This window comes from Syngnathoides biaculeatus, chromosome 2 (genome assembly GCF_019802595.1).
Source record: "Syngnathoides biaculeatus isolate LvHL_M chromosome 2, ASM1980259v1, whole genome shotgun sequence".
Lineage (NCBI taxonomy): Eukaryota > Metazoa > Chordata > Actinopteri > Syngnathiformes > Syngnathidae > Syngnathoides > Syngnathoides biaculeatus.
This window is the reverse complement of record NC_084641.1, coordinates 44067645-44080213: the sequence shown is the minus strand read 5'-3', so window position 1 is coordinate 44080213 and position 12569 is coordinate 44067645. Positions and strand designations below refer to the sequence as shown.

The 12569-nt window shown below is 50.4% G+C and overlaps 1 protein-coding gene across 6 annotated transcripts in view; it reads left to right on the top strand.

Moving 5' to 3' along the window:
- rarga (retinoic acid receptor gamma a) overlaps positions 1–12569 on the top strand; it is a 42365-nt gene that overhangs the window by 4377 nt on the left and 25419 nt on the right. For 3 of the 6 annotated variants that reach the window (XM_061807421.1, XM_061807406.1, XM_061807432.1), the window contains exon 2: positions 10930–11216. In XM_061807421.1, coding sequence (XP_061663405.1) covers positions 11048–11216 — 169 coding nt within the window. In that variant the 5' untranslated portion in view covers positions 10930–11047. Of the gene's footprint in view, positions 1–5252; positions 5380–10929; positions 11217–12569 lie in introns of those variants that run through there. The other 3 variants (XM_061807400.1, XM_061807415.1, XM_061807391.1) reach the window with 3 other exon arrangements.

Genomic DNA, 12569 nt, shown 5'->3' with positions numbered 1-12569 from the left:
GCTTCGCGCCTTCCGACTCCCTCGGTCGGCAGATGACTTCCCGTCGGCGACGGAACTCCCCGCGGTCGACTTTTAGCCCGGGCGCGTGCGAGGCGTTAGGTTTGTTGTCAGAGCGGCCGCCGCTTGAAGTTAATGACGCCCGAGAGGAGGGGGCAAAGGGCCGTGTTTCCAGTGGTGCCCAGCGAGAGCGCCCTGATCCGTCTTCATTATCCCCCGTCGCACCGGCTCACAGACGCAATGATCGTAAATCTCTGGCTGAAGCGCACTCCGCTGACACTGAAACACAAACACAAGTGACCTCTGACCCCCGCCGCCACCGCCACGCGGCGAGCGGCCCGCGCACCGACGCCATCGTTTTGGTCACTTGCGGACGCTTCCGGTGAAATTCCCGTGGCTCGGACCGTGAATAGAGTTGGTCTTTAAGGGTCCCACGGAGGCAGGCATTCGTTTAGCGCTGCCGTGTAAACAGATTGAGGGATGTCTTTGGGCTTCGGTGGCTTCATAAGCAACCCTTAAATCATATGTAAACCAGATAAGGATCCGTGGAGGTGCCTTTTACATGCCGGCTAAGATGGCCGCTTCCTGAATTGTAGCTTTCTGGAAAAAAAAAACCCCAAAAAAAAAAAACCCCAGAAGAGTAGTCGCGCCTGTGACTGCTTAGCCAGTCCTTTATTTTCATTTTGTACGGGTCTACCTAATGGACGTGAAAATATCTGAAGAAAAGAAGCGTACAACAGGCCCCGTATTTGAGAAGAAAAATGTCATGACGCGGGCAACGCTGAATGCAGATTTCATCTCAATTTACTCACAGAAAGTCACCAACTTTTAAAGGTGGGCCCGTTTAAATAACCCCAATGAATCGTCCGCTGTTGTCTGATTTGTTTCTCAGACCTTCCGCCATCTGGTGGAAGCCCGTTTCAATTGTCGCTGGGTTTGACGCACGAAAGATTGATATTGCTGTAATTGATACAGAATCCTCTCCGAACAAACTAAGTGAAATTACGGGAGATAAATTCCTCTGGAAGCCCCGATGAGTTCTCACAGCACAGCACAGCACAGCACAGCACAGCACAGCACACTAGTTGGCAATCGGGAGTCGTTCACAAAATCATTTTTACGACGTCAGAGGAGTTCCTGCGTTTTGCAAATGCAATCGCAGAGGAGTTGAATCTACTTTTATCAGTCAAAAAGTTCAAAGTAGGCCTCGGGTGTTTGTTTTGGTCACATCAAGCCTTTTCAAAGTGTTCAGGCTGTAATAGCTGTCAAAGGTGGAGCGATGTCATATTCAACCTTTGACCGTACTAACACTTCAACTGGTGTGTATTGTTTCAAGGGTCCCTTTCTCCAAATGTGGACTCATTTTACTGCCTTCTTGTTTCTTTTCTTTTGACTGAAGGGGACAAATGGATTCAAATTGGACATCAAACGAAACAGTATTTTAAGGCCGTAACTAAGTTTTCTCGGCTCTCTGAGCTCTGGAGGAATGTCATGTGGGGACAAGATGACTGACGGCCGTCCATTCCGTGAGCTTTCCCAACAAGCCACGCACGCATAAGTTGATTCTTTTGCAAAAACTCTCCACTTGACACTCGTTGCGCATGTCAACTGCGACGTCTTCTTGATGGAACCCTGAATGGCAAAATAAGAACAGAAAAGCTCAGTCCTTTATTATTTTCTCAGGGGCTCGAATTTCTCGCCTTCAATTCCAGTCGATGGACAAAACCTCCAGTGGAAGATTTCTGTGTTTGTAGTTGGGAGAATAATTATTAGGAGGTCCTAATCTGAGATATGATTTCCAAGAGGCCGACACCATGAACAAGAAAAGCCCACTGCGACCTCCCCATAAAAGCTTTTAGCGCAACGAGCATAAACAGCGAGTTGTTGAATTCCATCAGAAACAAGTCTCGGATAAATTCGGTGACACGTTAACGCGATGCGACTGAATTAGCCTCTGTTTTATTTTGTTTTGAAAGGTTGCTGCGTCCGTTTTTTTTCTTCCTTTGGGGTTGTGTTGACTGCGTCGTCACTGCTCAGGACAAAGACTTTGATTCGCATGCATTTTCGTCCACGCGCCATGGCTGCATTGGCGTCTCGCGATCGCCGCCGTCTCCTGCGGTTGCGCGTCGGCCCTCGACTGCTTTAACGTCTTCACTGTGCTCGCCACTTGTGGAGGAAGTGTTTCTTCTATACTACCTTTCATGCATTCAAGTGTTTCATAGTTCAAGTCTTTTGAACGGTTTAGTACTGCATCATGATGGATTCCGTTCTGTGTTCTGTTGTTGCAATGTCACAATCTTGATTGAACTCATGAAATGTCTTTCCAAGTATAATCAAGCCCAGTGGAAAGTCTTGTTTGAAAAGTCAACAAAATGCTCTGCGGTTCATTTGAGGTAGCGGTGTGACCTGTGCTTTTGGTACCTTTCGTACGGACTTTCACCGCGCAATCAGACAAACCGCAATGTGTGACCGGCGAGAGCCTCTGGCTCACAGTCCAGAGGACGGACGAGTTGAAATCCCGGACCCCGCCCGCGGCGGCTTTTCTCCGGGCACTCCGGTTTCCTCCCACGTTCCAAAAACATGCTTGCATTCATCGCAGACTGAATTGGAATCGGTGACGGTGTGAATGCTTGTCGGTGTTCACGTGCGCCCCGGGACCAGCTCAGGGCGGGGTACGCCGGGATGGGCTCCGGCGCCCCGTGACCCAAACCGGGATGAGCGGTGGGCGGATAGATCGAAGGTCGTCTTGAAAACCGATGTTAGTGCTCGTGAGGGTGCGAAGGCCAGCGGAGGTGGTGTGTTGTGTTCCACTTGTGGCTGTGACACAGTCCGTCCAAAGGCCTCCTTAGCGCTACTTGGCTGTTCAGCTATTTGCCTGTGTTGCAGTCGTTTCCTCGCCGAGTCACTGACCAATCAGTGTGTTTTGTTTTCTTCTTCTTGTCACTGCCTAACGAGGATTGCGCCCATCCGGCGTCCCTGTTTTTTGCTCCTGCGGACGTGTCATTCTTATTACTTTTGGTCATTGGCCCTGTCTAATGTCGAATGTTTAATAATGGCAGCGGCACAATGACATTCTTCTGAACAGAAATGCAAAGTAAACAAACGGGTTTACTTTGCCGTGAGTTGCCTTGAAATGCTGAGGCTGCTTGACAGTTATGAGAGGAATGTTTCTGTCGTTTGTTTATTATTGTTTTTTTTTTTTACGTTGTTTTTATTTCTTTATTTTGGGGGGGAAAGAGTTGGTCACGCTCTGACCCGGTGCCCAGCTAAGGTGTGTCCTCGCCTCCTCGTCGGGAGTTGCTCCTCCTAAGCCGAGAAAGCTCACATTCAGAAAAGCAAGGCACACGCCCAGAACCACAACCAGATCTGAAACGTATGATCTCATAAGGCCAAGAGGGGCACGCTCAGGGGCACACCCCGAGTTGTCGCCGCTGCGCTCTCCCATCTCGCAGAACCGACGCGCCGCCGCCGGAAATCCGAGCCCTTCTTTGGCAAAGGCCGTTCGGGGCTGGGAGACGTTTTGTTTGTCAGGATGTGGACAGATGTTGTGCATCCCCCAAAACGCTTTGAAAGCCAAATTCTGGCTTTAATTTATCCCCAATAAGAGCAGAATGCTTTCAGTTCTCCTTCCCCGTTCGGGTCCCAGAGTTTCTTTCATGTTGAATTACGCTGGAGTGGGCCCCCGATGGAACTGATTTGGGGGAACTGTCACATGGCCGCCACGAAAGACGTTGGGGCTGAAATAAATGCGCCTTCCAGTTTGATGAGTGGCGTCGGCCATGAGTGGCTGATAATCTGCCATGCTGCACATTTTGCAGTGTCCTCCTCGTCAGATGCAAATTGGCTGATTGCGACGTGACGTGAAAACCTGCCCGAATGGTCGATAGTCAACAACAACAACTCGGAACGGACAAACCCAAGTTGTGTAGGGCTTTTTGTTCCCTGCAGGCGTTTTGTGGCTTGTGGGGGGGGGGGGGGGGGAAGTGCTGTAGTTTTGAAGGGTTGGGTCACGTGACCAAGGACAAGGTTATGAATCACACAGTATAATTATTTCCTAGCAAGTGAAAGAGTGATTTTTAGAAGTGGGGAGGAGGAGGAAGAGAGAGAGAGAGAGAGAGAGAGAGAGAGGGAGAGGGAGAGCGAGAGGTTGGCTGCAACCCGCTGTTGCTGTCAGAAGCAACTGATGAACGTGCACACTTCTTGCCTCCCTTTGCCCCCCCCCCACTCCTCGCCCCCCCCCCCCTTCCCTCCAGGCTAGCTCGGCTCATCGGACCCTTTTGTCAACTCATTCATCTGTTGGTCCACACCGGAATCGGTGAGTGAATTTCAGGTGCAAAAAATGTCAAATTTCTCCAAACTTCCCCGTTTTGTTGTTGTTGTTGTCTTCGTTGGGATCGAGGTTGTATTTTGCAGCAGTGGTTTGTGAACCGAAGACGGAGATACGTATTTTTGCACTTGCCTGAATAAAACTGGGTCCGCGCGAGTAACGTTTCGTCCATCACGCCCTCCGTTTGTAGGAACGCGTACTTGAGGACGCACGTACTCCGTGCACATGTGCTTATTAGTTAGTGGCTGTTGCCCAGCGCCTGTGGAGCTCTTTATTATTAGCATATGTGCACGTGTTTGATGTCGATTCACCGGAGGAGTCAGCAGTCCTTGACCTTTTTTATCATAACCAACATGCTGGAAAGTTGGAAAAGGCCGGCGTTGTTTTCCACCTTTTTAGTGGCGTGCGTATACAGCTCTGCTCTTCATTTATTTATTCACGATGCTCCCGATTCTGGCGCATTGCCTCGGTTAACAGGTTCCACTTGTTACCGGCGTACATGTCACAGAGATGCTGCGCTTGATGTCGTCGCCTGTTTTGACTTGTTTCGCGCGTCTGTCCACCAAGCTTCAATGCAGCGTTGGCGACGAGCGCCCCACCTGCCGTCTGCGGTTTTACCGCCGCTGGCGGACCCGACTCGAAAGTGAGGGTTATATCGGCGAGCAGAGAAAAACAGTAACAGCGTGGCTGTTAATTGAAGACGCGTGCTGAAGGACCTGCGGCGGGAGTTCATCAACCAAACAAGTTCAGATTTGAGAGGCGCACAGAAACAAATTCTTTCATCTGTGTTAGTTGAGCAGGAGATCGCATTGCGAGATTTGCCCGCTGTTTTTTTTTTGGGGGGGGCGGGGGGGGGGTCTGGTCTTGAAAGCACAGCATCATAATTCCATAATTAATGATGATGTGTTTGTGTCTGTTTCCACGTTAGGTTTGACTCGGTGCGTTTCTTAAGATCCCTGTCGGCGCTTTGAGCCCACTTTGCGGTACTGATGACAAGTCGGAGAGCGCGCCTAAAATGCCAGAGTGCTCGACCGCATCATGGGAAGAGAAAAATTGTGAGGATGACTTAATCTTTTCAGAAAGTGTTTTATGTCTCGCTGAGTTGAAAGACAGAATCCAGCGAGCGATGGTGTCGTATGGTTTCATTGCAAAGTATGCAAAAATGTATACAAAATCAAAGTCGAAATGTCATCGGTCCTTTTGGTCGACTATTAGCTTGGAACGCTGTCCATTTCTGTTCTTCTCTCGCTCCGTCGAACGTACGTACTGTTCTTTAAATGTCAACTAATTGCACCCGAGTGCGACTTTGCATTGTTGTGTGGAAGCAAATATGTCTCCGTGCGACGCCGACGGCAGGCAGATGTCAAACAAGTTTGAGGCCACGGAATGCCTCAAGGTGTGTTTGGACCGAGACGTCTGTCACCGAAGGAACACAGGCCCCACCCAGCCGTTAGCCGTTAGCCACGCACTCGTTGAGAGACGGCAAGCCGTCGACAGTCACGTGTTGCGGGTCCGCTTTCCGCAGACGAAATGTCGCCGGATCGCGTAACCCTCAACGACAACTGCAGTTTGTTGCGTTGGATTAAAAAAAACAAAACAAAAAACAATTGTTGCACTCGTGGAGTCATATGACTTTACCTGTGACCCACAACTTCAACTTAACCCTGCGTGCCGCCACTGGCTTCCTCTTCCAAGTTATGAAACATAAATGCCCGTCATGTTGACAATTAGATGACTGCGGCTGGAAGACGTGTTTGGCTTTGCGTTGAGAAATGAGCATGAATGGGCACGTCTTAATATCACACAAAAAAATCATATATATATATGTGTAGTGTTTTTCTTTCGGCTTGTCCCTTTCGGGGACGCCACAGCGTATCATCTCAGATGAACGCATATATACATTTGGCACAATTTTATTTATATATATATATATAAAAAAAACAACAACAACAACACACATTTAAGTCTGCAAACATTTTCGTACCGGGACAAAAGGTACTTTGCATTCATCTGGAGGCTGCGTATTCAACTGTTCCGCTGAAGGTTTTGGCAAACATTTTAATCCGGGGGGAAAAAAAATGCCCGTTGAAGACTTTTGCCGCGTTCGAAATACTCAAAAGAAAACCTGTGAAGTCACTCAAACTTGCCGGCAGAGAAACCAAAAACGATCCTCAACTCTGTCGTGATAGGAAGGAACCCTAACCCTGTCACAATGTGTACATACAGTACATTTTTAATCGTAAAACGCCTATCAGAATTCCATTGAATCATTGCAAATCAATGTATAACCTTTTGTGACAATGGATTACAAACATCCCCCAATACACACGCGCAGAATTCGGTTAATACCCACAAGTAGTCGATGGCGGCAGCTCTTTGCAATTGTGACCGGCGCCGGGCATGAGAATCCATTCGTTGATCAAATTCTGTACAAAGTTGTTGCTTGCCATCAAGCCAAAATGAAGTGCGGCGCTTGTCTTCCGCCGGCAGAGGCAATCTTAGCCAGTTTGTGGCCGATAAGGGGAAAAACGTCGCATCAAGTCTCGAGTCAAGCTGCAGCCAAGCACGCAGATCGGTACTACGCGCAACTCACCACTGGTATGAAAAACACCCCGAGAGAGAGATTCTGCCATCCCAGCCATCCGTTCAGTTTCTGTAGTACTCATTCGGGTCACAAGTGGACTCGAGTCCTATCTTTGGGCGAGAGCCGCTGGCTGCCACTCGCAGGGCACCTCACAGACAAATGACCTTTCGAATCCAGTTCCCATTTTCTCGTCTTTAACGAGCTCGAGCACGAGCGCTGCCGAGAGAGTTCTACACGGCGCTGATCGAATCGCAGTCCGGTTTGGGGCCGGACAAACTCCGACTTCAAGGGATCAATCAAACGATCCAAAGTGCCGACCCCAACAGAGACGAGAGCAGGCAGGATGCTCTCGGCCCGGACCCTCCGGCTCCTCCAGCTCCTTCCAAAACTAGCAAGCGTTCCAACGTTTTCTTCCCAGTTGCAATAAAGTTATTCAATTCTGCAACAGCCAACGTGCAATTCCACTGCAAAGTATGAATATGACATAGGACAGACTATGACAAGACTGGTGACTTTAAAGCGCGTACGCTCGCTCCCGAGCCCTTGGCAGCCTTCGCACGGCATCCTTGCATGGCTGTGAGTTCTCAAAAGTTCCTGCCAGGTGGTTTGTTCTGTACTTTGTACGCAACGCGTATGTCGTACCAGGGCGGCGGCAACCGCTCGAGACAAATTCCTTCTTGCGTGTTGTTGACATACTCGGCCAATAAAGCCGATCCTGATCGTAAGACACACATTTTTGGAATGTGCTAAAAGACCAGCGTACCGAGAGAAAACCCACGCAAGCACTGGGAGAACATGCAAAGTTGCTTCTCCCATCCCATCAATAACTAAATGGATGATTGTTCATTGTTCTGAGGAGGTTTTGTTGACACAACAACCGCTGTCTTGTTTTTGGGAGGATTCTGGAACCTCTGGAGGGTTCTGAAGCACAAACGACCTTTTTAAGGTCAAGGCACAATATTTCAATTGGGATTCGTTTCTGGACTTTGATTAGGCCATTCCAAAACCTTCGTTTTGTGTTTTTTTGCTTCTGTTTTTTTCTCGTCGAATCACGAACACTGACCTTAAGCGAGGTAAAAGAGGCGTTCAGTTCTTTCAATCTTGTCCTGGATTCCTTTGTGAACTTCTGGATGAGTTGTTGCTGTGCTCTTGGGTTTTGTTTTGTAGGCCGGCGACTCCCGGGAACATTCACCATTTGTTGACAGTGGCTTTCACCGTGGTTCGGTGGAGTCCTAAACCTAATGCTATACGTACCCACCATTAGTGAAAGATCTCTTGAATTTGTTCGCGTGACACATTGAAAGTCCACACGCTTGATGGGCGCAGCAAGCTCAGCAAGGGGCGTGAATTCCCCTCTGCGAGGCGCCGACAACGTCACTTCCCCGACAAGTTCAGCTGTCCCAGCGTTTGGGCGAAGGAGCGAATTTTTTTTGTTTTTTTTGTGCTCGTTACCACACGCTCCAGGAGAGGAGGGCAACATTATGTTCGGTGTTATGAGAGGTTGATGTCATTTGAGTGAAATGCAGAATTTGTTTCACAGCATCTGCGTAGTTGATGTTCCGCACGCTGTCAAGTTAGAAGTGAGCTCCAACGATCTTCTTCTCGTTTGACCACTGGGGAGGTTTGTGCTGCTTTTGCATTTGTTTCCTCCTCCATTCTTCAACTTTTCGCTACAACCGGAAGTCCTCAAAAACAAGGAGTCTTGTTATGTCGAGGCGCACCTCGTCGCAACGTTTAAGTAGCGCGATTGATTTTCTCCACGCAACCTTTGGGCCTAATCAACGCTGAGGCTCATCTGCGGATCGGAACCAGCAACCGCCGCGGCAGCACACCCGATCAAGTCTGTGACATCGGAAACTCCGCTGCAGAGCGCCCGTCCTGGCCGGGGATGGGAAGTCCCCGCGGTAGTCTGGAGGCCTCCCGTAGAGGGCCCTGGTGCTGCCCCCAACCCCCCCCCGGCTCAGGCGAAGTGGGGAGGGCCTCTGTGCCCAATTGGCCCCGGCTAAGGTCACTCCAAATTCCCCTCTTGCCCTTCTCGACCCAGACTCATTGGCGAAGCAAGCCTACAACGGGGGCCCGCGGTAAAGCACAAATGACTCTTTTTGGACTGATGTGCGTCATTAAAAAAACTCTGGCGCCATCTTTTTTCATCAAGTCATGATTGTGTTCGGGGAGGAGAGTCAATCTGCTGTGTTCTTTTGAAAAAGGGTGCTTGTCTGCTCCTTCCTTCTTCCCTTCTGCGGGGTATTGTGCTAAGTTGCCGTTCTTTGAGTAGCTTCCGAACTCCTTTGTATTCACGCCCGCAACACTGGATCGATGGACGGATCAATATTTTTTGGTTTACAAAAGCCGACTCTTCCATCCGACTCGCTTGTCGCAGCACTGGCAGAGGTTTGCTGCCTCTGAAGGCCCCGCGAGGCAGTGGCCTAAGTGGGCCGACCAAATCCGGCACCGTACTGTTCGTACGTGTAGTCCATTGCGGCCCGCTGTGAGGTTTTCGGTTATCTTTTTGCTCGTTTGTTTGCTTGCCAATGACTGACCTGACCCACGAGGACTGTGGGCGTAAGCTGCGCCGATGAAGGTGATCCGACTCGGCCGCGAAGATCCCGACTCCTCAGAAGGAGAAGTTGAAAAGAAAGGCGGCAATGTTGGCAGAATGGGGGTTGGCGCCTATCGAGGGCTGCTCCTTCCTGAAACGTGGTCACCCGAGCCTGCCCGGGCCCCGGATCCACATGTGGAACAGTTTACTGTAATGCAACTCGAAATTAGTGGTGGTTTGAAGCTCCCAGCGGCAGTAGGCTGTAATTAACTGGCTCTGTTGAAATAGAAAGACGGGATTGAGCCAGAACCCTGGCAAAGACGCGGCGTGCGAGTTTGTGGCTGTTTTAACAGGTTTTTTTGTTCTTTCCGAGGGCTTGATTGCACGTGCGCGCACTGACTTGGTGGTACGTGTACGGTGCTGGAAGTGGTGGCTGTTTTCTCCTCGGACTTTTTCCGCTCTTCATTTGTTATGATCGGCGTGATTACGTTCAGCAGTTCTGTCTTCTCAACAAGTGGCGTCGTTGCCTTCGTCAGCACAATTTCTGTCCTCCGCCCCCAAATTCGCAAGCCACCGCAGTCCCAAATTCTTTGGCTGTGCTCTTTTTCAAAGCCACATTTGTAAAAAAACAAGCTCCTCAAGTCTGCGAAAACATGAAAAAGCAAACGTGCAGGCATTCCCGGCTCCCTCGTCAGCGTTCAACGGCGGCGCTTGACCGCTTCCCGGTCCGAGCCTGCCGTGTGGCGTCTTAAGTGGCGAGGGGGCTTCGCGGGGCGGGTGCCGGAGCTCGACATAAGCTCCTTGGAAGTGACAGCAGCAGTTAGCAATCAGTGGTTCTCAGCTTCCTCCCCGCGCGGACCCCGTGTCTGGGCCTCTGGTCTTGGGAGGGGGGGTTAGGCTGCTGTGCTCGGCTGGCAGCAGGAACAGAGGAGCTCTTCATAGCAGAGTTCTGCTGATTTAAATCATATGGCATAGTCTGGAAGCTCTTCAATACTGAAGGAACAAGAGTGCTCTCTCTTTTAGTTTCACCCCCCCCCACACACCCACCCCCTACTCATCTCTTTTACCCCCCCCCTCCCTACTTGTCTCAGTTTTAACTTTTTTTTTTTTTCCCAAATGTCTTATCTTTCCCCCCCCCTCACCCACTTCCACTTTTTTTTCTGGATTTTCCTCTGGTTCGCGCTTCTTCTTCTCCTCACCTGTGTTTATCTAGGGTTGACCCCGCCCCCGCCCCCCATCCTTCTCTTGTCCTCATACCCGTTCTTATAAAGTCTGCAAATCCTTCTCGCATTCAACTTTTCTGCATCCCGGAGAGAGCGTGGCTCAGGGTCTCTGAGTTGATGCGAGGTTAAAGATGTTTGCGGTCCCAACAGGAACCACTTATGTATCATGTTGATGCCAATCAGAAGGATTTATCTTTTTTGTCTTCTGCGGTCAAGTAAGAAATAACAAGTCTGTGTGTCTCTTTCTTGTCTTCCCCAGAAACTGGATGTTTCCACTGGAGAGGAGTTTGCCGTTTCCCCGCTAAACGCGAGGCCTCCCCGATCTCGCTCACCCGTTGGGCCTTCGGCGGCACGAATTTCCCGGGCGTGTCCTCGCCATGGCGACCAACAGGGACCAGCAGGTGGGCCACATGACCGGCTTCCCGCCCGCCGTGTACCCCTTCGCCTTCAACTCCATGAGAAGCCACTCTCCCTTTGACCTGCTGGCCAGCAGCAGCCTTTTTGGGAGATTCGGTGCTGACCTGCCCAAAGAGATGGCGGCGCTCTGTAAGTTCTTCTCGTTAGTGTGCGCGTGTGCGGAGAGCCTCTCGTGTGTCATTTTCCATCGCAGCCCTCGCTGCACGCTGCTCGCTGTACATGGCTGACGTTCATTTGGCCTCCTTGCTTTGAACAATCTGGACAAAGTGGAAAATATGGTTTGCGAAATTGCACTTCATTACATGTAATTTTGCAGACGGCGAAAACTTTACGGTCAGCCCGTGATGTAGGACGAGCGATGTAAAAACCATCCCACAACGGAGCCCTATGGAAAAAATCGATCCGGTGACGACCCGGGCCCTGCGGTTACCTTATAGAGGTTTGGATACGGCGCGCTTGCGTCCGCAAGCTCTGTTGGAGCCTCGCGGGGCCTTTCAAGCGGGTAACCCGCAAGTCTGCAATTACAGACAAAACGGAATTCTTCCAGTGAGACAAATATACAAGGAAAGCCTCGGAATCATCTGGCTACTTTTGAAATTAGCCAAAGGCAAAATGATCACAACGTCAGAACAATTCATCCTCCAGTTAGTCATGTGCCTTGCAGTTCGTGACACGTCCACCGGAGGCGCTGTTGTCTTCTGGAGTGCCAGGATGGGATGATGATGATGACGATGACGATGATGTATGTGTGGGACAAAGATTGCGGGCGATCAGGAGTGTTCTTTATGATGCGGAAGGGGGGGGCGGTCACGCTTTGACGTAAAGGTCTTTAGTTTTCATATTTGTCCAATCACGTCTGGAGAATTTGACACATCTGAAGCAGAATTTGCGGTTTGGGATTGTGCGCCAAAGAAAAAAGAGGGTTCGGGTTTTTTTGGGGGCATGAAATCTTACGCTTCTGCGGTGGAAAAGGGGTAGCGGCAGGTGGTGGTAGAGTGGAGGGGGCAACAGCTGAGTACCCCCCATGTGTGCCAGCTGTCAATCACTTTTGGCACACACTCCCCCCTAATCCTGGAGGTATTTTCACAGAACCCGACCGAGAGAGAGAGAACACCCAGTGTGCCGGCATCCGCGGACGCACCCTGCTCGGAAAACCCGTCCTTCCCGCTCTCCCCCCGCGACTCCCAGCGCACGTCTTTCATGCAAAAGATAAAGTCGACCCTCCCCTCAAATCCCGGCGCGCTGACAGATGGACGTTTGGGGTTTTGGGGTTTTCAAGCAAAAAACAAGTATCAAAGCCTTAAGCGAGGACACGCTCTGAAGGTTCCAACTCGGTAGCTTGCGCTGACGCATCGGTGCTGCGGTCCACGTGGGCAAAGGGGGCGCAGGCTGAGCTCTGGAGGCCTGTACCAGTACCAGTACAAGGGTCAAAGTTTGAACTTGGCCCCAATGTGACGTTTCATCTCCTTCTGGTATCTTCTC